The sequence below is a fragment of the Nesoenas mayeri genome (genome assembly GCF_963082525.1).
Source record: "Nesoenas mayeri genome assembly, chromosome: 1".
Taxonomy (NCBI): Eukaryota; Metazoa; Chordata; class Aves; order Columbiformes; family Columbidae; genus Nesoenas; species Nesoenas mayeri.
The window spans coordinates 117861813-117888017 of NC_137541.1; the positions used below are offsets into that span (position 1 = coordinate 117861813).

General features: G+C 37.1%; 1 protein-coding gene across 1 annotated transcript in view; it reads right to left on the reverse strand.

The window, feature by feature from the left end:
* Positions 1-664: 664 nt before the first annotated feature.
* Positions 665-26205, reverse strand: part of TRAPPC10 (trafficking protein particle complex subunit 10) — a 44254-nt gene continuing 18713 nt past the window's right edge. Inside the window, exons 9-23 of the mRNA XM_080348704.1 lie at positions 24738-24852; positions 23524-23600; positions 20764-20855; positions 19447-19587; positions 17309-17421; positions 14854-15368; positions 10946-11087; positions 9660-9818; positions 8330-8559; positions 7059-7159; positions 6475-6601; positions 5465-5635; positions 3971-4148; positions 3396-3590; positions 665-2607 (exon numbers count right to left, since the gene is read on the reverse strand). Of these exons, the coding sequence (XP_080204830.1) occupies positions 2369-2607; positions 3396-3590; positions 3971-4148; positions 5465-5635; positions 6475-6601; positions 7059-7159; positions 8330-8559; positions 9660-9818; positions 10946-11087; positions 14854-15368; positions 17309-17421; positions 19447-19587; positions 20764-20855; positions 23524-23600; positions 24738-24852 (2595 nt within the window). The 3' untranslated portion in view covers positions 665-2368. The remainder of the gene's footprint in view (positions 2608-3395; positions 3591-3970; positions 4149-5464; positions 5636-6474; positions 6602-7058; positions 7160-8329; positions 8560-9659; positions 9819-10945; positions 11088-14853; positions 15369-17308; positions 17422-19446; positions 19588-20763; positions 20856-23523; positions 23601-24737; positions 24853-26205) is intronic.

Here is a 26205-nt window from a genome sequence, read left to right on the forward strand (position 1 = left end):
GGCGTGTCCTCTGATGCCACGGGACGGGGCCGGCGCGGTGTCGGCACTCCGAGGTGGAAGGTGGGAAGCGCTGCCCTAACAGAGGGACCCCACGATTGAGCCCGCTCGGAGTTATTAGTTTCCCCTGCTCCGCATGCGGCCCTTGAACCCCGCCCTTGAACCTGGGGCCGCGTTCGCGTCTCTCCCACAGAACAGCGCCGTCGGGCCGTCGTCTCCTGCCCGTGACGGGATCTGCGGGAGCACGAACACGGACCGTGCCCGTCCGTGCGCTTGGCTGGCGGCAGCAGCCCTGGGGCGGCTCCCCTGCGGCTGCCGGGCAGCTCTTCCCCAGAAAAGGGCAACCATGACACCCCAAGAGCACGCTGGAGACTGCTCTTCTAAATACGCGCCCTTATTTAAGTTCAGAAAGTATTTTTCCATTAAAAGAACTTTGGCTAAAATAGGTAAAACAGTCACTTCAAACAAAAGGAAAACAGGAGCAGTTACGGCAGCAGAGAAGTTGGATTTCTTTTTAAAACATGTATATTTAGAACTGTAACGCTTACAATTTCATTAAACAATCTTAGTACAGCGTGTTTAATCTAACAGTATATTACAGAACAATGTGAAAAATGATTTATATTATAGCAAACCATGAAAATGGAATTAATTTATAATACCTGCAGTGTCAAAGTCACTAACTTGTTACCTTTTCCAGTCAAAGAATCCCAGCAGTCATTCACACTTAATGATGCTTTGGGTTTTATCCAGAATAAAATGGTATGATTTGCACAGAGAATGGGCATTCCTTCACAGAAAGAAGATGCATAACAAGAACATTTTCAGCTAGCAGGTCTACTTTATACATCTATTTAGACATTCTCTAAAAATGAAAAATAACAATAATAACTAAAAAAATTTAGACCAGCGCAGGGTGCCTATTCATTTTTCAACGTAATTGTGATTCTTTTTGGAAAGAGGGTTTGCTTTTCTTCAGCTTCCGAATTTAGCAAAACCTGAGTTTAGAAAAAAACAACAACAATGAATTTATCTAATGAGCAGTTCCTCACTTCAGTGTTACAGACTTTACTTTTGATATGGGACAGTTTTCCTCTGTGGAGTCTGTTGACAACACACCATTTTAGATCTGCAAGTAGAAAAGGTCATTCTCACATTAAATGCACAAGTTTCAATATCAGAAGCAGGACATCAGGATGAGTTGTAATTTTTCCAGTCACAGGTGGATTTGCAACATTCACAAAAATTACACTTTTTTTTTTTCTTTTTTTTTTTACATTTTTTGTATTTACATTTCAGATATAAATAATGAAATTCTTTAAGTTACATGTTTTAACTTTGCTTCACAATTATTCTACATCTGCAAGCTTTCCTATATCAAACCAACGTCTTTCTTCCATCATGAATGAGGAAGCCTGGCCTCTAATCAGTAATAATTACATTAAGCCTTTAAGATGAAAGGTTTACTGTTCAAGTATCATATCATACTGAAATTTTTGCCCCAATTTAAAAATTGGGACAACAAACCAAGCCACTTAGAAATGGTACTAAAAGAAATCAATCTGGGAACTCGGTAAGCCAAATAATTTATTATTAAATTCTATCAATATCTTTCTTTGGTAAGAACTATGCAAGAGGATGACCCAACCCTCACCACAAAATAAAAAAAAAATCATATAATATGTGACATCACAGTGTCTACTCTGTGAAGGAGAAAGCCTCAAAAAATTAAGGAATTTTGTTCAGTTAAGATTGTTTATAGCAGTAGCTCTTCCATGCATCTAAGTATGGAAACAATGGAAGTTTAATATAAAATTGCAATGGCAGGAATTAATAATGATTAAAAAAAAACAAACAGAAAAGCAAGTATTACACCAGTGAATGTGCTGTTGTAGGCTTTGTTGTGTTTCTGGCACATGTGTGTAAAAGCCTGTAAATTATTACACAAAAATCCAAGATTTGGATAATTGTATTGTCAACTCTAAATTCTAAAATATGTAGGAAGCATGAAACAAATTTCATCAGCTGCCAGATAAAACAAAACAAAACCAAAAAGTGGTCCAAATATTTGATTTTTTTGTTGTTGTTTTTGTTGCCCTGTGTTGTGATACAGGATGTGACTGAAGGGAGAAAACCCAATAGCTTACACAAAACATACTAAAGTGGCAATATAAACTAGCTGACACAAGCTTCACTGTACATTTAAATTGATACAATTGTCTGGTGCTTCCATGGCCAGTACGTGTCGAGCGCCATAGGTCTCCTTAGAGTTAGAATGGTACAACAAAGATGAATCAGGTTATAATCCTTTAAAGTGCTTTCGTATCCAGTTTCTAATGGGGTTTGTTTTCCTTGCGTTCACACCGAGTTGTCACGTGATGTTGACTTCCAGAACGTGGTCATCCTTGCTGGGAATGACAAGAATTTGCATACCCGCGCTGCAGTTGAAGACCTGCCCTGATGAGAAGGATTGCAGCCGGGGCATCGGCAAACCTTTGTGCTCCCCGCTGGCTGCAGAATGCGAGCTGCCTCTGCTCCTCGTGCTGCTGCTGTCAGCTTGATCATCCACAGTCTTGTCCACAGACAGGTTATCATTTTCAATCCAGCTATCTGTTTAAAACATAAACCCACAGTTTTATTCCGTGGAGTGATTAAAGAACTTCAAAATTATCTCAGAGCTCAGACGTGCAGTCAGCTTACCACATGTTAACAGTTCCAGTCTGTGTACGCTTTTGGCCACCAGCAGATGTAACAGAGTGACTTATATTGGTTTCTAAGGAAAATTTAAGTAGCATTACCTCACATTTGTCACAGGCTACAAGGATGCACTCTGCCAGTTCCTGAATCTCTGCTGAGAAACCTTAAGTTGCTTGCACAAGAGAATTCTCACCACAGTGCTGGGACTACTCTGCAGATAAATACTCTAGGTGGCTGCGGTAATTTAAACTCTTCACCTAATCTGGTTTACGTGCCACAGATTTGCAGCAGTTCTTTTATTTTATACTTTATCCTTTCAAAACTGCAAAAAAAATGTCAAAGCTAATAGAGGCACAGTAGATTTGCAGTTTACAGACCATGAAACTCCAGTACTACAGGGTTATCAAATTGTTTTGACTTGATTATAAATCCAGTGATAACTAATTTGCACAATAATCTCTAAAAGAAATCTAAGAAAACAAAGCATTTATTATTGCTCCTCACAGATTAAGTTTGCAACCTGAATTCAAAGTTCCCGTTAGAACAACATTTTAAAAGTTTCAAATCAGAACTGTGCATGAGGGTAAGTGACAACGACATCTAACAGTCAATGTACTTCCTTGCCTTGCTTTTCTCTTTACAAAAGGAACATAGGAGAAGCAGAATCATTTCTGTAAGTAGCCACGTAAAGATAGATTTACCAGCATCAAGTTGCGTGGAGTGAGCAGAATGGTGAGGGAGGTATTTAAACAATCTGACATCAGGGAAAGGTAGATATCCAGCAAACAGCGGCATCACTTCCATGTGGACTTTGTGAGTTGCTCGAGCTGCTACAGGCATAGATATCACTCCAGAACTTTTTCCACAGACTGCCCAGTTACTACTGTTGTCAACAACTGCAAGAATAAAGAGCAAACACTGTAAAGATCTTTTCTGAAAAATGAAGAACCCTCAGTATAGTTTCAGAACACTTAAAATCACTATTTTTGCAACATCTAAAAGCCCACCACCTTCTATGGGTGAAGAGCTGTGCAGGGTCAACAGCCCTGTGCAAAAGGGACCACAATTGGGCCTCAAGCATGTATCCATCCAGTCTGAACAGCATTTATATTCCACTTGAAGACAGGAGGAGGAAAAAAAATATTACCAGTCTACTGCTTTACTGAGCAGCCATATTCAAAATACAAGGATATATACCGTAGAAAGCCTGCCAGACTTTCTTTATCAAGACAAAACTGGAGAATCTTGTCAATATACTTAAGAAAAATATTCTTACCCTCATACAAAAGTTTTGTTGTGCAATATCCATCTGATTCCGTTAATGCTTCATCTCTGTCAACCTCTGAGAGTTCAACAAGTCGGGTGATTGACACCTCTAAAGAGCAGAGCGAGCCTGTTCTACAATACTCCGCCCCCAATGGTGGAAAAATTTCAGTTTTCACACGATACAATGTCTGTCAGGAAGAAAACAGTGCTGTTATCAAGAAAAAAGAGGCGTTTTACTTGCGTTTAAACTGAAATGGACAACTGATGCAGTACAAACTTCACTTTAACATCCATTAAAAATTTTTAATGCAAGATTCAGTTACGAGTAACGTTCACTTCATTATCTTGCTCAGTTTGAGAAAATAAAGAAATCAAATGTGATTCAATCTGGTTTTGATACCATAAGTGAGCACATCACTTTTACTTCCACTTCTGTGCTTTAACTCAGCCTTTCAATGCTCCTAAATGGATATCAATCTTCTTACTATTTAAACAAAATTTACTAGTTTCTCGGCTCCTCACTTTCCAGACACATCACTCAAATTCTGAGCGATACAGGAGAACTACTTCACTGCTCTTACCATCATAGTCCCCAGAATAACAATGCTCACATTATCAAAGAGCTAATTTTTACAAAATTATTATTACATATAAATTATTGCAAAACTCAATTTCTACCAAAAAAAAAAATATCCACTCTTTAATGCAATTAGTTCTCCTAAAAAACTTCAGAAAGACGCTGACACAGGTGCCAACAAATGCTAGTTACATGCCAGTAGGTAAACAAATACACAAAATATTGCTGAGGGCCAGTTTGTAATAGCAGGTAGAAAACACAGCAACACTGACAACAGACAAAAGGACTTAACCAAATTAGAGTCTTCTCATGTTCCTACTTTTTACCCAAGCATCGAAATGGGTAACACAAGACTGAATTTAGAGATGAGATTAAATAATGTTGATAGAATTCCTTTAATAAGAAGTTATATCTAGTCTATAAGCCTCCTAGCTGATCAAAGGAATAAAAAGATTGTCCACAAAGGGAAAGAAGAAACATTTAAGGTAATGGCCTAGAAAACCCTAAATATTTCATCAGAGAAGCTTATCTCAAGCACTACAAAAAAACAACTCAAATGCTTTCAACAGCAAAGATTTTTTGGAAATTGCAATTTGCTTTGGAGAGGGGAAAATGCAGTTCAGTAATCTGTGAAGTGTCTCCATGAGAGAAGCCCAGAAAGGTGAAAACACAGAAAAAAATGAAACAAGATCAACGACACTTGCACAACTGTTGTTTCCACACCCCATGCCAGTGGCAAGTATGATTCTACCACATCATATCAGGCTTCAGTTCTAGTATTCAACAAACTAGCTTTCCAACGATTCTAAGTCATTACCAATCTCTTTATGTAAACAGAAGTTTTCCAATAGATTTCTCGACTTCACCTTTCCATATATGAGTAAATCATATTCAGTTAGCATATGCTATACTTAGAAGAGCACTTACAAAAAAATTTTCCACTTGGAATTCATAAGTGAACGGCTTCAGGCTAAGAGACTGTTCTTCAGAGGTAGCTGGGCAAAAGCTGACTGAAAACAGGCACTGCAAGGAGAGAGGGAGCTCTTTTGTCCACTTCAATTCCCATACAAAGAATATTGATTGCTTACTGTTTATGACCTGAAAGAGAATGTTTGTAGTATTAGCTCCTCACTGCCTCTCAGAAAGAAGTGGAAATGCACATACATATGTTTGTTTGTTCTGGTATTATTATAGTTTATAAAAACAAATTACCTGTTTAGTGTCAAATAGATCATTAGGGAAAATATGCAACCAAAAGAACTACTAGTGATTTTTTTTTAAACAATGCACATCTAATTAAAAGGAGGGATACATTTCACTATCGAAATCAATGTTTCAAAAAAGAACACATTCAAGGACGTGTGAAAAATATTTTATTCAAAAGTCAAATTTAATACACATATTAATAATGTTTGTATAGACTTTTCCGAGGCACCAAGAATGACCAATTTAGTCTAGTGGTCAGAAAAGGCTGAAAGAAACTTCAAGGGGACTGTTTTGCAACTTAACTAGTTTACAGCTGTGTTTAACTGGAAAACAGTCTCTACCTGATTTTTTCCTAAAACTTAATGCCAAACTGCAGCTATAAGATGAACAAATTAAATGTTAACAGTGATATTAGTGACATCACATTTGTATATCTGTTTTTCAAGCAGGTATGTAGTGTTTTGCATGAGGCAAATGGACCAGTTTGAAAACTCGTCTAATAATCTTTGCAAGTTTTAGAATTTAATCTGAGATCTACAGGTGTAAGTGCCTTCTAAAGCATCTTGGAAGAAGCAAAGTTACTCAGAGGTCTACAAAGGTCTGACCTAACATCAGCCATCAGCCTTACTTACTACAAAATCTATGTGCAGAAATGCTAATAATTTCACTAAGACGACCTTTCATCTACCTGTCCTGCCAACAAGCTCATGAACCACTAAGTGAACCTTTACCTGTTGAGATTCAGGGTTCAGAGGTACCAGCTGCAAGTCTGTACAATCAGCAGAATTTTTTAGGCTGTTGTCTGAAAGCTGGAAAGAGAGATCTGACAAATTCTGCACACAGACTTGCACATACTTCCTGAAAAACACAACACAGTTTGTTCAATAGAAGTTCAGTAGTTACATTGAAAGTATACATGTCCATAAAATTGTTTTCAAAGTGCACAGCTCAAGCAAAACCAGAATGGCAGATATATTTGTTTCCTTCAATCTTCTCAATCTCTCCTCAAGAGTCTGTAGAAACAACGCTGTAAAACAGGCTCTTCCATATTAAATGAAAACAAATAACTACACAGAAATAGGCTAGCTTGGTTTATCTTGTGGTCTTATTTCCAAAATAGCTAAAACCACAGATTTGTTTTATTGTTATGAGAGAATACTAGAGGAAATGCACAAGCTTCCAATGGGAAGCTGCGTAAGGTAAGAAAAGCACAACTGAAAAAAAAAAAAAAGGCTGCTATAAATATTACTTATGAAACTCCAGCTCTGTATTGGGTAAGAAGGCAGAAATGATAAATACTTAATGAGTACGTTACCGTTTGCCAGCTGACAATAAGGAATGCTTGGCATTAAAAGGTATGCAGAATGTTAATGCAATAATAGTGGAGTAAATCGACCAAGGACAATCAATGGTTACCTAAAGTAAAAAGAGAACAAAGTTCTTATTTGTAATGGTCTTTGGCATAATGACTTTGCTTTTCTTCTCATTTCTAAGCAAAACTTTTCTCAGCAAGTGTCTATATCTAATGCATCTGGAAAGGGGAAAAAAGAAAAAGAAAAACTATGTCAAAACTAATCTGACAAAATGTTAGGTTTTTGTTTTACTCTGAGCAGAATATGAAACCTTGAACAAGTTTTTCCTGTGGAAATTGACATACCCAGTTCTGAAAACTACAAATAAAGGAAGGAGAATAGAAGAAAATACCAACAGCATCTTAATACAATAATCTGGTAAAACATCAATATCAAATAAATTGCTATAAGATCTATTATTACTGAAATTCTTTATAACACTTTAATATATCAAATACAAGCTAAAAATATTTCAAAACGTACTTAATGTATATTTAACTTGAAGCAGCACACTTAACTGAAGAATTTCTGAAGTGAATAGTGCCATTCTTCCGATTGCAAAGCACATATATTTAACAACATTTTTATATGCAGAGAAAAAAAAAAAATCTGTCGCATCACACTTTAGCAATACTAGTCTATAGCTATTCCTTTTTAACTTACTCTTCACACACAAGGACACATGGCAGCACACTTGGTCATTTTTAACATGGAGCAACACTGTGAAAGGTGATGGTTTAAAGATGATTTTGCGTCAGCTGAAGAGCTTCTTTCCATACCACTTATTTAAGTCACCCTTCATAATTAAGAGGAAAAGTTACCTCCAACTAAATAATGTGACAGCTTGAAACACCTCAACACAGCACACAGATTCTTTGCAAGTGGAAGAAATATCTTGCCCATGAGTCAGAATGAAGAATTTAAAGACCACCAGGCCACCTTTTACAAAGACACGAGTGGCCCTCATCCTATATAAACTGCAAGTGTTAGAATACTAAATGACTAGCCCATGGAACAGTAGGCAATACAGTAAACATAGTGTATATTTCTGCTTATATTTATGTTTTCTTTACATTTGTAATATTTGCTATGATTTTTGTATGCACATATTTAAGGAAAAATTCGTTCAGTGCAAGAAGTTTCCCACCTCACATCACTACCACTTCTATTTTGTGAAGCATATGCCCCTGTAACCAGATAGATTTCATAATAAAAACATTAAATAACATCTTACTTTTTGGTCAACAGTAGCCATGCAGTTGTCCTGTTTCTGCTTCTCTTTGTTTTTTCTGTGAACTTCTTTACTTGTAGTATTTTCTTTTTCCACTGCAGATTCTGTGGCTGATGGCAAATACATGACTTCTAGTTCAAATTCAATCACATGATATGCAGGAGCTACTGGCAAACTGATGCTTGTGATCTTTTCAGAAGACTGAATCCTTAATGATGATTCTGAGATCTTTTCTATAGTTGTGTAGAAAGGGGAAAAAAATAGTTTTAACACATGTTCATCCTTTCCCAATTTTTATTTTAATCTGTAACTAAGTAATGAAACTAGCCTAAAAAGCTAAGTGTCATAGAAAAATATGTGACACCATAACCATTTCCTAGCAATGCCATCATGTTTGCAAAAACAGCAATGAGAAACCATGTTATATAACTCCACAGTAACCTCTTCAAATGAGCTATAATCTGCACATTTTGCATACCACTGCTGTTCACAAGTTCCAAGAGTAACCCTCTATTCTTCTTAAACTGCTGGAAGGTAACCGCTACATTCTGTATAGTAGTCCCTTCCAGTGTTCAAGAAAGAACTAAGAGGACGATTTGATAACAAGCTTCAAACTAGCTAAAGAGCTACTTTAGTCCATCATATAACACCTACTGAAGTTTTTACCATGTCCTGCATCTCCTTAGTCTCATAATTTAACTTCAAGCCATCTTACAACTTATTGAACACACGATTCAGTTTTCTCGGTTATCATTCATCATCTGTCTTCAAAATACTACACATGGGTTACCTCTGTATAGTCTATTTTGATCTTAATTTCATCAAGCCTGTCAAGACCGTTCTTCCCATTTATGTAAAAGTTGCTTGTATTTCAGAAACCAAGGCCACTATACAGTATTTATGCTCAGAAAAAAAAAAAAGGGACTATCATCTGGTTAAGTGAAACACAGGACAAAGGAAATGCTCCATTTACAAGAGCACTACGTAAAAGCCTACTCACAACTACTTCACAATAAAAATGGTCTAGTTAAAACAGAGCCCACATAGTAATAAAAGAACACCATGATTCAGCAGCAGTTTCACCATGCCTACAGAATTTTATCCACGAAAATAAAAGCTGTCCAGCTATGTTTGCTGAAGAATTCATACTACTATGTTGAGGGTAAAATTTTTAAGATCTTTCTTGCACTTAAGTACTCAGTTGCAAGTCCCTAGAAGTGTTCATAATAATGACTATTGAAAAAGTGTTCTTAATACTGTAAGTACAGGTTGACTTCAGGATTACTGAATTTTCAGCCATTTAAAGATTATTGATTTTTACTTCATTGCTTACCTCTGGTGTTGGAATAGATCACTGCCTTGCTCTCTGGATGGTACAGAATAGGCATGGCATCTGCGTTACTGAGCTGCAAAGTATCCCCGCTCTTCAGTGTGTAGTGACCAGTTGTCACTGTGAATTTCACCTTCTGAGGAATGCCAGCCAAAAGGCTATCTGAAGAAGAAATTGGAAATTGTTAACAGATCCTGGTACTCATCGGTAAGTGGTTACAATGCTCTGCTAAGGCCTGTGAGCAATATTCCCATGCCGTGTGCCACATATGTTAAGGTAACTTAAGCGTGTAGGGTTTTGGTCTTATGCAACACATTAAACTTAGCTCAGATACACCAGTGTGGAGCAACTGGTTGTTTCAACTCGAGTAACCAAAACCACTGTTTCTTGGATGGTATAGATAAGCTGGCTCACACACTGTGTAGCTCAGGCAGTACTGAATTCAGTGAAATACAATAATCCCAAAGAATTCACCAAGCTTTTTCTTAAATTCTCCGGGTTGTAGACAGCTTTTTTTTTTTTTTTTACCTAGGATACCAGTCATATCCACATGCTATATTTACATAATCAAGATAACAAAAATGCCAGTACGCACAAAGACACTCAAAGATCTGAATTACAACCATCAGTTTCATAGGGGTAGCTAATTTGATTCATGCCCAATATGCCAGTCCTTCCACAGCCACACATTGCAACCCCTGTAATTGGAATGATGGCACAACATGCTTGTTAACTCCTCAACTGCTTCAACTAATAGCCTGAAAGCAAAATCACTATTAACCTCCATTTATAAACCTTAATAAACACTACAAGTAATGCTCAGCTGTCCATAAAACCAATGGATGCATTCAGTATTAAATTTTAGTAAGTTTATATTATCACCTCTATAGTACTTAAACATTTCTTGCAAATACCAAAGAGACTGCAGCATCACAGAACTAAACAACAAGGAGCTCAGTCAATTACAAATTTAATTATTCACTTTTCCTAATCTTGTGGCAGCTCAAACCATACCCAATATTGAAGTGACACTACATGTTCGAATCCACACTCAAAAATGATACTACATTTTTCAGAGCCAAGCACTGGAATTATTTGGTGAAAACTAGCCATTGTTGACAGAGCATGCTTGATGGATAATTTGAAAAGTGAGAGTTTATTTTAGACTCAAAATTCAGAGTAAAACAAAAAAATTCTGAGTAATATTCAAGCCAGAAAATGCTTTATCTAGTCCCACAAGAATACCACAGAAATCATCAAAATAACTTCAGCACAGCAACTGTACTTACCAGTCATTGGTTCCACTTTTAGCTGCGGCTCCTGAGAATATACATCATACTGCACAATTGGGTAAATATGAAGAAGGACAAACTGTACTTTCCCAATTGAAGTGCACAGTTGTCTGAGTGTGTATGTCCCAGGTTCTTTGGCCTTTGAAGGAAACATTAAATGGATTTTTCACTTTAGAAAATACTTCTAGAACAAACCTTCTACTAAAGAACAGCGTGTTTTCAGCTCATTTTTATAAGATACTTTGCATTTGTAAGTTAAAATGCCAGACTCGTTCCCTGAGTAAGTGACAAGATTTTCACAAAGGAGCACCTTTTGCCCCTTTAAGGCAGAAGCTCTAGAGTGTTGGTTGATTCAAGAAAAAAAATATACATCAAGAGTAACAGGTATCAACAGCCAGAATAGCTAATGTAGTACCTATGCTGACAAATGGTTATTTTGGGGGTTTTTTGTCTTGTTGGTTAGTTGTTCCCACCCCCACCAAGCACCACATACACTAAAATATCATTATATTTTTTAAGTACTGAAATGATATTTAGCAAGCAAAGTGCTTATTTGGCTTACATTCATAAAATCCTACAACATTATGTAAGGCTCAGCTTTCAGCTCAAGCTATTGATTTCACACATTCCCCACCTCACACCCTGTGTGAATACTTACAAAAAAACTAGTACATACATATTTAATTTCAAACGCTTCCTTCACCCTGAATAATGGGATTCTAGATGGTTTTCGATAACATCATAAATAGCAAATCTGCTAGTATATTTATTCTTGATTCTGTTTGCTCTTAGCTACTGCTGCTAGGGAATAGGAAATGTTTTCTTTTTCTATGTGCCATTTTACCAAGTGTAATACATAAATATTGATGCTGACTATAATTAAATCTAAAGAATAAGATTAGAAGTTATGGAGAAAAGCTGCAATTACTTAAGATTCAAACTTCACTGCCACAGTTATTTACGAAGCAAAGTCTGACTGAAATTCAGTATTCTACATTTTGACATTAAAGTCACTAAATTTAATCCCTTGAATACTTCATAAAGAGAAAAGCAAGAGTGAAGTCTTTCATAATACATACCTACTTTAAACCTCAATGTAGGATGGGAATATTGGTCTGAAGAACTGAGATAATGCTTTCTGATCTCTTTTAAAATTTGAAAAAAATACACCGAAAGATTGCTATCAGCATAAATAATGCTAATCATCAGTCTAAAGAGAGAATCAAACTCCCTCTATCTTAGAAACACAGTCATTACTCTTTCTGTGAAAGTAGTACAACTAAGGATTACCGTAAAATAATTCAGAAAACAAGTTGTCAGCAGGTTCAATCCTCTGGCCACCTATGTAATCCAGGAGGAGTGACACAGCATATTATAATACTGCGACTATAAATACTGCACCTCAAATCTAGAGAAGCTTTCATCATGGTATCTAGCAACATACTGTCAAAAATCATTATATATTCAGATTTTTCCCTTTAAGGACAGATAAGTCATGCTTTGAACAACTATCTAAAGGTAAGTAGGATTCACACTGAGCGGTCTCCTCATGCAAAGATCTTTCAAGAAAGACAGGCTGGGAAAATAGGAAAGTTATAAGTGTGAGGCTGTCCATTCGCCAATAGCCACCAGAAACATGCAGAACAGGGCAAATTTAAAGCAGAGCTACATCGAGTTTTTCATCTGTATCTCTTCTTACATGGTTTCAGATGGCTTCTTGAAAGCCAAAATGCCTGCTCAGAACAGTCTCTAACAGCTTTCTTCTACTAAGGCTCCTCCATCTGAAAAGCAGTTCTACATACATGTTAATTTATGGAAAACTACACCCACAGCCACCAAGACCTCTGACATCTCCAAATCCAATTACCTTGTCCCAATCCTTTAAAAGAATGAGAAACCTAAAAAATGAGGTCAGTAAGTAGTTCAAATGACATTGCCATTTCCATTGTATCATCAAGGACTTGAACTCAGCTTCTATCTTGAGATACCTGCTATCCACACAGGTTCCACAATGTACCTGTGCATGTGTACCAAGCACATCTCTAGTGATTTCCGTCCCAGCACTAGAGGAACAGAAAGACATACGAGTATGTAAGCCTACAGAAAGCTTCATGCTAAATAAAGTTCTATGACAAGAAAGAAATTGATAATTTAAAAAAAAAAAAAAGAGGGAGAAAGTTAAAATCTCAATGTGGAACACTTACAATATGCTAAGAATGCTACAGAAACCTCCTGGCCAGCTCTATCTAGCTATCAATTTTTAGCCATCAACAGCAGATATGTAGATTCTTACTTCAAAATTACTTTTAAAAGGGGATGAAAGCTAATTTAAACCAATTAGAAAATGGCAGAGCTATCAGGCATATATAACATATGAGACTGCAAATTATTTTCTCTCTTCATAGCATCTATATCCTTCCCAATATACCTGTTGGATAATGCTCAGCAAATGAAGCAGCTATGAAACACCTGTTGCATTCCTCACTGTGCTGCTCCATCTCTTGTTGTTCATTCAGATGCCGCACTGAATTTCTCAGCATTTTCTCACTCAAATTTTCCCTACACTGACATTCATTACTGTGGTATTCAACTCTATTAAATACTTCCCTATGAAGGGCTACAGAAGTGGGGAGGGAGATAGAAAGTATTTAAAGAAAACCCAAAGAACCGAACAACATGGTAATTGAGGCCAGAAGCTCCTACTTCTGGGACGCCAAATAGAAAGTGAAGTCTCACTTTTGAAAATGCTTGGCATTTTGCTTCCTAGGACTAAGTCAGCAGGTAAATGCCTTTCCCCATTTCATTAAAAGAAGCAAACAAACCACAGACCAGCAAAGTCCAAAGCCACAGAAAAAAAACCCCACAACAACAACAACAACAAAAAAGAACACCAAAAAACACAAACGAACAAACATCCAACACAATATACCAAAAAAGCCCCACAAACTCTACCACTACAACCACCCAACAGGATTGATGCTCAAAGCCTGCTTATTTAGCATTATTATGCATCTAGTGGAAATGCAAGGTAAACAGAAGTGATGAGCACTACTGTCCTTAAACATTTCAGCAATTACTGGGAGCTTGCTGGAAGAAGATGTGGGGGGGAAAAAAGGATTACTTCAAGTAGTACACATGTACTTACAGTACATGTGGGGAATTGAGGTAGGTCCATATACAACACTATGTCAGAAGCAGGACTGTAATTCATTTCCTGAGGGTGGCATTTAGATGGTGACACTATTTTCACAGGTGTTTGCTCATGCAAATTCAGTCTTTCTGTAGCACAGAATTCTTATGTTCTTGTCCTCTCGTGCCTTATGTGATTAAGATAAATACTGCAGGCAATGCTGACATCTTCTAAATTCAAATATTTGAAGCTGAGCTTAACTTTGTCATACTTCTTGCAGGTAAATTTACTACATGCACCAAATGAAAAAATATTCTAACACCTCTGCAGTGAAGAACAGGTTACCAACCAAATTTAACCACACAGTCACTTTCTAAGGGCTAGAAAATGCATTCCCCATCAAAATTTTTAAGCATTATTCTCCATGAGTTCAACAGTTAAGGCAGACTTCATGAGCAGTACATAATCTTGTATCTGAATTTATCAGTTTAATTTTTGGCAGCAATAATCAAGATGTTTAAAGTAAGTTCTGGGAAGGCTGACTCAAATGATTGCAAATAGGAGGGTCACCTGTACATTTTAGCACAAACAGAACATCCTTCTTTCAAGGGAAAAAAAAAAGGTTTAAAACAATGAAAACACAGCCACAACGGGAATGGCATCACTCAAGCTGTAACAGGAAGCAACGCAGATATCACCTGCCAGCACTAGGCTCTTCCAGTGCTTTTAGTTCTTTTTTCACGAGTGCTACATTCACTCAACTATAAAAACATACCTGAGTATCGAATGTTATTTTGTTGACCCCTGGTTCCAGTATCAAGTTGTTGCATTTCAACACATGAGCCCCATCTTCTAAAGTCACTCCTGAGGGCATGTCCAGCGAACTGCTGCTCTCTTGCCTTCGCAGTAGCATGTGCACATTTTTGCAGATAATTCCTGCTGTGTTCAAAGAGTTATCTGAGGGACTCCGTTCATACATTTCGTATAGCTCCAGTGCTGGCAAGTTGTTTCTTGAGAAAGGAAAGCCTGTGACTTCATTTGGAAAACTGATAACACCATTGGAAGTTTTGTGCTTCGTGAGCCACTCAGCTGTTTTTCTGTAACTATTTTTCTCAACGCTGAAGTGAACGTGGATGGCAATCTGATCCACCCGGACAGGAATGGGCATTTGGCTCAGCAAAGTCAACTCAATAGACAACTTTCCACCCACATGGACCACAGCATTTGGAGGGTCAAAATGTAGAGTTTTCAACTGTGCGAAGGAGTGCATAGGCAGTATAACCTTTTGACCTGGAAAGATAAAAACAGGGATTTTATTCTTCCTCAGTGCTGCTGGAGATCAGCAAATCTTTTCTCTTAAAATTGTAACCCCTAAAATTAAATGAATCAACAACTTTTCACAATTAATCCTTTCACAACAAATCGAGACTTCCATATTTTAGTTTTATCTTGCACAGAAATAAGACTTAAAGATGCTGAAATTTGTTTTCTAATGGTTACATCCACTAGAAGTTTAGTAGTCAATCTATTACAGGCAACTAAACTAAGAGATAGTGTCTAAGCAGAAGTTTAACCTTTCACTACTACGTAAAGTGTTCTAGATGAACACAGTAGCATAAAGTGACAGACTTCCCAAAGTGCATAAATTAAGACCAAATACAAGTTTAAGAAACCAATCACTGGACTGCTGCCTTGAGCCATCAACTTTACCATACAAGGGTTTTTCATTCTCTTCTCTAGACTCCAAAAACCAACACTGAGGCAGTACCAACACTTTATTAAGAAGCAAGTTATAACAGGTTTGCATGGCAAGGTTTTGGTAGTGGGTGCACTACAGGGGTGGCTTCTGTGAGAAGCTGTTAGGGCCTTCCCCCAAGTCTGACAGAGCCAATACCAGCCAGCTCCAAGATGGACCCACAGCCGGCCAGGGCCAAGCACATCAGCGACGGTGGTAATGCCTCTGGGATAACATATTTAAGAAGCAGGGGGGAAAAACTGCGCAATTGCAGCTGAAGAGAGGAGTGAGAGTGTACAGAGGTGCAGGAGGTGCTCCAGGCACTGGAACAGAGATTCCCCTATAGCTCGTGGTGCAGACCATGGTGAGGCCAGCTGTGCCCTGCAGCCCATGGAGGTCCACGGTGGAGCAGATATCCACCTGCAGCCCGTGGAGGACCCCATGCCAGAGCAGGTGGATGCCCAAAGGAGGTTGTGACCCCATGGGAAGCCCATGCTGGAGCAGGTTCCCAACAGGACCTGTGGCCCCATAGAGAGAGAATCCCACATTGGAGCAGGTTTGCTGGCAGGACCTGTGACTCTGTGAGGGGCCCACACTGGAGCTATCTGTTCCTGAAGGGCTACAACCCATGGAAAGGACCCACGCTGGAGCTGTTCATGAAGAACAGCAGCCCATGGCAAGGACTCTCATTGGAGAAGTTCACAGAGAACTGTCTCCTGTGGGAGGGACCCCATGCTGGAGCAGGAGAAGAGTGTGAGGAGTCTTCCCAGGTGGAGAAAGGAACATCAGAGACAACTTGTGATGAACTGACTGCAACCCCCACTCCCCATCCCCCTGCACTGCTGCAAGGGAAGAGGCAGAGAAATTGGGAGTGAAGTTAAGCCCAGGAAGAAGGAAGGGGGGGAGGAAGGTGGTTTAAGATTTAGTATTTATTTTCTCATTATCCTACTCTAATTTGGTTACTAATAAATGACATTAATTTTCTCCAAGTCAAGTCTGTTTTTCCCATGATGGTAATTGGTGAGTGATCTCTGCCCGTCCTTATCTTGACCCAGGAGATTTTAATTTTATTTTCTCCCTTCTGTCCAGCTGATGAGTAGAGTGATAGAGCAGCTTTAGTAGGACCTGGTGTCCAGCCAGGGTCAACCCATCACACAAGTCTAAAATAACATACTAAATAACTAGATTACTTATTGTATATCCATTTGTCAAGAAAAACTTCTGCAAGATAAATTATGAGCTATCAAAGCGGTGAAACAGATATGTGAAAGGAAACAAGGACTTCCCGGCATTGAAGATGAAAATATTAATTACCCTTTCACCTTTGACTATCCCTAGTTATTGCAGAAGTTTCATAAATATTCTGGAGGTGACAAGAAAAGAACTATGTTATATGCAAGGTAATGAAAACGATCAGAAAAAGCCTTCAAAGTACTTTTAGGGAAAGATTGGATTAGAGCAGCTTAAATTTTAAGTATTTAAGAATCATATTTACCTTGGTTCTCCACTTGCTGATTGGCAAAATCTAGTATTTCTTGGCAAAAGCCTTTGCGTTCATCTTCTCTTAAGTGATGATCACCAGCTAAAAGGCTGCTTGTTTGAAGATAACTAACAAAGTTAAGGAAACACAAGGCAGAAACCTACAACATTCAGAAATCTGACTGAAAACAAGACAGTTCAAGTACACCTTTTCTAATCTTTTAATACAAGACCTGCCTTTATCATCACCACACTCCTCTATCAGAAAAGAAGCAATGCAAGATTTACTATCAACTGAGAATATTGCGCAATCTCTACTTTTTGCAGACTTACTAAAATACGATCCATTATTAACCTGAGCAATCTTCCCCCACTCAAAAAGATCAGTGAGCACAGGAAAGTGGTTATTTGACAAGAGATAAATGCAGCATGCCAGTTAAAGACCTGGTGTGTTGCATTACGCTGACCAACATTTAGAAATAAAGAACTTGAATATTGGATTATATTCCAATTTACTTGGCTGAGAATCTGCCAGCTGTTACAGCATCACTTAATATAACTAAGTCATAAGACATCCCTCATACTTTTGAGTGCTGTGGATACAAACAGTCATTTAAGTATTTAGCTAAGACTGCAATATTACTGGCTCAGATTCTTTCCAAGCATTTGCACTGAGGCAGAAAAATTAAAAGAACAAATCCCAGAATACACTACAAACTTGAATTTAGCTCAACTGATTTTCAGCTACAGTAAGATTCCTATTACTGTCACTTAGAGACTAAAACATGAACATTTTAGGCAAAGGAAAAAAAAACCCAACAACAACAACAACAAAAATTCCAACAACCTCTAAAAAAAGCTCAAAGAACCATTCCAAAAAGTTGTCTTTCCTTGCAATTTCCACAAGAACTGTCCTGCAGAAAGTACTCTGTTCAACTCACCATGCCAGTTTGGAACACCTATAGGAATTCTTTTTATAACTATGGCACCAATGAAAGCAGTACCCTTGCCCCAAAACACCATAAAATAATGAAAATTTGCCATTTCGCTATAGTACATAATATCTCGCATGCAGCACAACAGATTAGAACCAAGTTACTTAATTTAGCTACCAAATTTAGGCAACAACATATGAGGCTAAAATGAAAAGCAAAATTCAATTTGTGCTGTCTCCAATGCCAAAAAGATCAGAACACCCAAGGCCAGTCAGTAGACTTTCCCCCAAACACCCACCTCTTATCTTGAAAGTAGCAATACTACAGCAACACAGAGAGATTTAAATAAATACAGTTGCAGAGTATAGAGTTGCTGTGTAAAAATAATGTAGAGTATCAAAGTGAAGAACTTGAAGCCTGTCAGATATTTGGATTGGGCCAAATCATTCTCTCAAAGTATTACTTAGCATTTATGTGGCATTTACAGAGAAGATTTCATTCACATGTCGAAGACTGAGCTTTTACACAACTTAGAAGCAAACAACTCCCACTCCCCTTCTGAAGCAGAGATCAAAGCCAGAAATACGTAATAAACCATAGTAAAGAATATTGCAATGCCACACACCACACCAAAGCCACAAGATTTTAATCTTCGAAGTCTCTGTTTTAACTTTTGGAAAGTCACCATTACAAATACCAGAAGAGTTCTCACCAGGTCAGATACAAGAAAAAGGGGGTAGCAATTATAGAAAGCAAGCCCAGAAATTAAGCTCCTTAATATAGGAAGACACTATATTTACCGAATTAAAAAACAGTACTACAAAAAGCTTCCATAATGATAAAGTACAAGCAGAATCATAAGAAACTTCTATGGTATCTGCTGAACTAATGACAAACTTCATATTAGCCACATTGCACAACTCTCTAGAGCCTCGGCATTTTTTAAATGAAGAGTGGCAACCACAGGCAAAAGGTTTTAAATTGAAAAAATAAAAATTCAAGTTGAAAAAATAAAAATTCAATTTAAAAAAATAAAAACTCAAAAATAAATAACCCAACCCTCCCCAACTAAACAGCAACAATGCAAACATAAAATAACTCAGCTGTCTGATGTTTGGCAGTCTCTACTGTTAAATAAAAGTTAGAGTTGTCAGAAAAATAATCAGAAGTATCATTTTCTCCAGTCTTGATTTTTCTGGCCCCGCCTTTCAGAGGATACTTTTCTATTTGCCCAAGGTGTTTCTGACATTCAGCTAACTGCTTTCTCGTATGTGTGACAAGCAATGCCCAGCCCTCAGCAAGGTAAGTTTTCAGTGCTCCTTGAAGATAGATTTCTGCTTTCTGTGGACCTTTCTTCCTCCTTTAAAAATAAAGAAATGAGTACAGTGTGATTTAAGAATCTTTGAAGCCATTAAAACTCTCTACACATTTTCAGAAAGTGGGGATGGGAGAGGATCATTGCATACGAGTGCAGAACAAGATGCAGAGAATCATTATGCTCTTTATTTTGCTGGTAGCAGATCAACATATTGGCCTACCTTTATGTGATTCACTTAAGCAAGCAGAACTGCAATTAAGTGCCCATGAAAGACTTAATGTACAGATCTGTCCCACATGAGGGGAAGCTACCTCCCACAAATGCAACAAAAGCCATGTCAAGCTTCTGACACTTCACTAAAAATACGCTTACTCAATAATTTTAAAGCAGGAAAAAGCTTCAATGAAAATAGCATTTTATCTCTACACAGCAGTTCCATGCTAATCTTTAAACGTGACGTTATTATCTCAGGTAGAAATTTAAACTAATTTACGAGAATCTTTTGCAACTAGATGATCAGACTGATTTAGTGAACACAAGTGAGAAGCATGCCTAAACATGTGTTCTCAAAAAACCACTTAGGACTCCCAAATTCTTCTACAGAAGAAAAATAAAATTGAACAGAAAATCAATGCAGGATGTTCCTTTCATGGAATTTAATAGCAGAGATAAACACAAATAAGTATATTTGGAAATTAGGAATAAAATCACTGTAAATTTCTCAGTGGGGAAAAAACAACATTTTGCGATCATAATCTCAAATATGAAACTGATTACCCTCCCAATAACATGTTTTCTGGCTCTTCCTAAGGTATACATATACCTACGCATTTGTAAAGGTAATGATAAACTTTGCAACAAGTCAGAAGCCATGTTACAAAGCAGGCTCTAGAAAATGCAAATCTCTCTCTTTCCTCCTCTCATCCCATACCCTTTTCTCCCTAGGAGAATAAAGGATCCAGCTAAAGAACACAAAACAGTTAAAAGTAGGAGTATGAAATCATGAAGTGAGAATTAGAGTTTGATGCAAAGAGACTGCCAGTGTTCTTCCACTTTCTTTTCTTTTTCCTCCCACAAAATACAGACTGAAACTTAGGGTATGTTTATGGAAAAAAAACCTTTTAAAAATACATTTTTAAACACAGCATATTTTTCTCAAGTACTATATTCAAATTTTAGAAAGCCAACGCATTTAACACATTTTAAACATTCATTTACATATAAAACTCTGCCAAGTCCTTTCCCACAAGCTTAGCTGACCGTATTCTTCCAATATTTGTGTACATTTCAATGGTGGCATGGGACAGATCCTGTTTAAAAGAAAAAGAAACTATTATAAGCTTTATATATTTTTAGTAGCTCTACGTATTTCACACAGGCTTATAGCCAGTAACTAAGTTACTACAACAAAATGACCAGAATGAGACATTTTTTAGACTTCCCCTTGCCCTTGGCACACAATATAGAGCAGTTTGTAACAGGTCATCTTCCCTTTTTCTACAATTGGTCATTATCCCGTACCTTTGTAATAAACAGCAGAAGAAAAAAGCCTATTAAAAATTAGATGAGGCAAATTGAAACTACCAAAATAATAGATAAGATGCAGTTTCAAGCACTTTTTTTTACACTTGAATCCTCCTGTCTTTTTTTGAAAGCACCTGTTTCTCAGTGACTATATCCCATTAGACTGGCATTGCAGGATTGTGCAGTGCATCATTCCAGGATACACCACAGCATAACATATTTAGAGCAATATTAGAGCTTGCCCCCGAGACTCACAACTAATACTTCAAAACCAAACCAACTACATACAGAACACAGCACATGATTCTTTCACTAAAGCTGCACATAATACCATTAAGTATATGAAAGTTTGCAGTACATAAACATACAATTAAATGCAAAATGCTAAGTTACAATCTGAATAAATATTTTGGCAAGTGTGCCTTGAGGGAATTTTGCTTGAAGGTAGGCAATCCCAAATTGAAGTTTCTCAGTCATCTTTAAGCTCAACTTCCAATGCAGCCACACTGCCTACATGTCACCCTCCTCACTTTACCCCAAGCTTGTAATAACAACGACAAATCTTTGTCACAAAATTAGCAGTTACAACACACACTGTATACCGCCTCCAAACTTTTTTTCAAGCATGTAATAATCTCTGTCGAGATATATAAAAACCTTTCACACTGTATTTACAAACCCACAGCCTCTTCAACAGAAGCTCATTCTCCTTCACTTAGTGTATTAAGAACTACTCTGCCCTTCAAAACAAATTGCTTAAGTGCTTCCAACCAGAGTATCTGTCAGAAAGCATCTATTCCTATGGGGCAGAAAAGTGACCTCATACAAGTTCCCAAAGCCCTTCTGAGGCAGTTTTTGATGTTTCTTATGAAGAGCCTAAAAAAATAATCACCTTGTCCTTCAATTAAGAACTCACAATACCCTACAGTACATTAAGTGACCACTCCTTAACACATCAGTATAAAAAGAGGCCTTCAACATCAGCTGTACATAAAAATTCAAAGCTACATTACCCCCAAATTAAGGTACCAGCCAACATACTTGTAGAAGATTTGCACAGTTTTACAAAAGATTCTGAAGTTGTTTCAGGAGATGAGAACAGAGCCTTTTCTGCTAATAAAAACTCATGGCTTCTTGCTTTCAACAGGTCCGAAAACCTGCATTTTCCTTTCCAGACTCATTAAAATTTTAAACGCAAATACATTATCTTAGTGGTAGCTGGAAATCCTAACTAATTCTATGCTGTTCTGCATTGAATACATGGATAAAACATAGGTACATACAAACTGTATATATTTATATGACAACTATATAGAAACATAGAAAACAACTACATAGAAAACAATATTTTATAGTGTATCTGATAACTGAATTTCTGTTGCGCGTAAAAGTGCAGTCAGAAATACAAACAGAAATAGCAACTCCTTCATTGGCAAACTCTGCAGATCCCACTTAGCTTCTTAAATTTAGGAAGACACTGCTGAATTTAGCAGAGATATTCAGGTACAAGTTAGAACTTAATATGTAAGAGAAGCTAGCAGTTCTGAAGATTTTAGTTTTGGTCCAGCTATCCAAGTAGTCTTATAAAGAAATGAAGCATAAAAATGAAATCTGGTATCTTCAGATGAAACCTTCTGAGACTTTTTGTTTCAGTCACAACTTGGCAAAAAATAAGTACCACCTAGTTTTTAGATTTAAAAAAATGCTCAATTTTTCTCCAACTTCTCCCCAGAAAACTTTGAAGGCAGTACCGCAAATATAAGAAATTTCATAGGGAAATGAAGGGGGAAGAAAAGAAAAATAAAACAAAACGCCCTTCTGTAACAGTCAGGGGTTATTTTGTTTGTTTTATTTAATAATCTTTTATTAAAATGTCTAGAAGATCATTACAATGGCTCCCCAATAAGGCAATAAGGGAGCTGTCAGGAAATCAACATGCATATTAAAGCATAATGAGAATTCTGCTGCTCTAATCTCTGCCAGGTCCAACCCTATTATCCACAGATGCTCCGCAGTTTATATAAAAAATTCAACAGTATAACTTAGAACACGTAACGCCCATTGCAAAATGCAAATCTTAATGATTCAAAAGGAAGCCAAATTCACACATCAATATTCTTCTGGGAAAGATTTAATTAATTCTGAATTCAGGATAGCAGTACATAATAGCTATGACATTACCTTTTTTAATAACTAAGTATACATACTTACAGATAACAACCTCCAACTCATAACTGTAAATATTAAAGCTAATTCTAATATTCGAAACTTGAGGCCCATATAGGGTTCTAGTAAAACAAATCAGCCTTGTTCAATGTGCAGGCAATAACCTTTTATACCAAAATACAGATTTACATTATCAGTGTTACCTTCTCAGGTTTGAAAATTTAGACCCTGTTAAGTCTATAACGTAAACACCCAAAACTCATATAAATAACCAAAACTCATACTTACTAAGTAGTGTTTTTCAAAAGCTTCTACAGATGATAAGGCCTCTTTAAGTTTTTTATAAGGGCTCTGTGATGCATTTGCTTTAGAAAAAAATCAGAACAGGAGGCGTCACAAACACATTCCTATTTTAACAACACTCCCCCCTTTTTCCTTCAGTAGAAAACAAAGAGAAAACTAACTTTACAGGGGAAATGCCCCTAACAATTAGGGACAGATCATGAGTTTTCTTCCCCAGACTCTAAAAAAAGATCAAGAAAGGCTGTTTCACAACTCTGTGTGTGTGCGTGCACACATGAGCAACAATATAGTAACTGTACTAAATTCTCCACACAATACTTCATAACATTTGTTCAACTCAGAAACACACGCAATTGTACTTAAATATCATATTGTGCTAAGAGTAATATTCTCACAGTTCCCCACTGCTGGATTTAGAAATCAGCATGAAGAAGTATGCTGTCATTTAAAGACAGTTTACTACCTTAAACAACGTACTTCAAAGGAAAATGCTTAGCAAGACCAAGCTTTTCCTGAAGCAGCTTGCTCAGTTTAAAAGCCCCTGCCAAACCAAATGTGTCAATATTTCTAGAAGAAAAAAGCCCTTGTTTTGTATAAATACAAAAGGCACCATAGCACTGAATTAAGAATCACACATCATCATACCTGCAAGAGCAAGTAAATCATCAGCCTGCCAGCTAATACTTCAAAGATAGTAATTGCTTGAGCATATTTAACATATGAAAGCTTCTTCCTTTCAGAAATATCTTTGTGAGTGAGAAAATCCAGAAGGAGTAAATAAATTTGATTGCTCAGCCACTCAAATAACATCACTTCAACTCAGATAATATCACTTCAGTTGCAGGTTACCTATTTGCTGCAGATCAAGGATGGTCCATTTCTTTTTCCAATAATTTTACTGTAAATACTTGTCTGAAAGTATTATAAGCTTTACTAAAAACAGGTACAGTTCAAGACTATTTACCTAAATGTTGATAAATGCAGCATTAATGGAAAAACTTATACTTGCAACAGCAGATGCATTGATAATTTAAAGTAGTAGACACACATTAGAAGAACTCATAAAAGAGATAATAGAGTTCTCCCAATGTTATATATATGTAGGGATACTTGGAAATCATTATTACTGATGTATGTATATGCTATACATTTAAGACAATGTCACTTATTAGAAAGAATGCGTACATTCCTGGTAATACCTGTTTCAGGGCGTTCTGCTCCCAACCCTGCTAACAGATCAACAGTTCTGTTAAGGTCTTCTGAATTGGGTCCCTTCTCTGACACAAGTCCACACAGATAACCTAGAGATTTTAACTGTAAGAGAAACCAAATGCTTGCTTTCAGTAGGCTACAAAATTAATATTAAACTCCTTTTATTCTACTACATCCTTCCTACAATACATTTCCACTGTTGTCATACTACAATGCTTATAAGATCTGTATTAAAGTTGTTTCATGGAAAGAAAGTAGAGAACCTTTGAAAAGTAACTATTATTCTCAGAGTAGAATTTAATTTTATTAAGAATTAAATTGCATAAAAGTTACTGACTCAAATAACATTGAAACACATCATATACACACACATCCCCATATGCATAACACTTAATCAGAATAAATCCTCATGGCTTTCCTTATAAACATGGACAAACTTGAAACATTTGGCAGTTATCGCCAGAGATAATTTCCAATAACTGTGACTGTATTTTTGAAAACTACATAATCAAGAAAGACAGGCTGTCTCCAGTACATTGATTAGACAAGCTTGCAAATTTACCCGAAACATTTGTACTCAGGTGAAAACCTTATTGAAAAAGACATGATTAGCCCAGCTAACAGGATTAAAACAGTGTCACCCAACTACCATAAAACCCCTTCCAGACAGCAGCTGGTACACTTGATCCCCAGAAGTCAGCAAAGGATACTGCCTTAGAGAAGTTCAGTTCTGCTGGTTATTTGATTAAAAAAAGGAAGAAAGAAAAAAAAAAAAGGCCTCCGCTTGTCATATTACTCTACACCATATAAAATAGAGATGGCCATTAACTTCGGGTTTTTTATTCCACTTCTGCCACTAGTTGCCATTCAGTCTGTTCCACCCTACTGCTACTCTTTATCCTAAAATTTTTCCCTTTACCCTTTGTGTCAGAAGAGCCATGAATGGGAGGAACATTTCCAGCCCAGGTATATACTTTCCACAGAAATACGTAAGGTGCATCAGAAGAACCTGATGTTCCCATCACCACTTTAAACAACACTTTGTTTCCTTTATTCTCATTTTCTCCCCCCACCCTTTTTTTTAACAGCAGAAACTCAAGGTAAATTTTTTTTTTCTATGCTTTTTAATAAAACAAGGACTCCCTAGTGCCAGTTAGAGGATTTCTAAGTTTACTGAAATATGAACAAACTATGAATTAAAATAAATAGAAAATATTCTACAGGTTATACAAACAAAAGGATGAGCCTACGCTGGTATCCAAAAACATCCACAAGGATGACAGTATGCCATTTCAGTCGTTTCTGGAGTTTGTCACCTTTTTAAGCTGTTTTGCAACAGTGGAAAGTAGTAGCAACCTTAGACACCAACTGTTTCACAGAAACAGAGTTATGTGGAACTTGAAAAGGCACTCATATAATTAGGGAAGGGGCTTAATCAAACTGAAAAGGCCACTT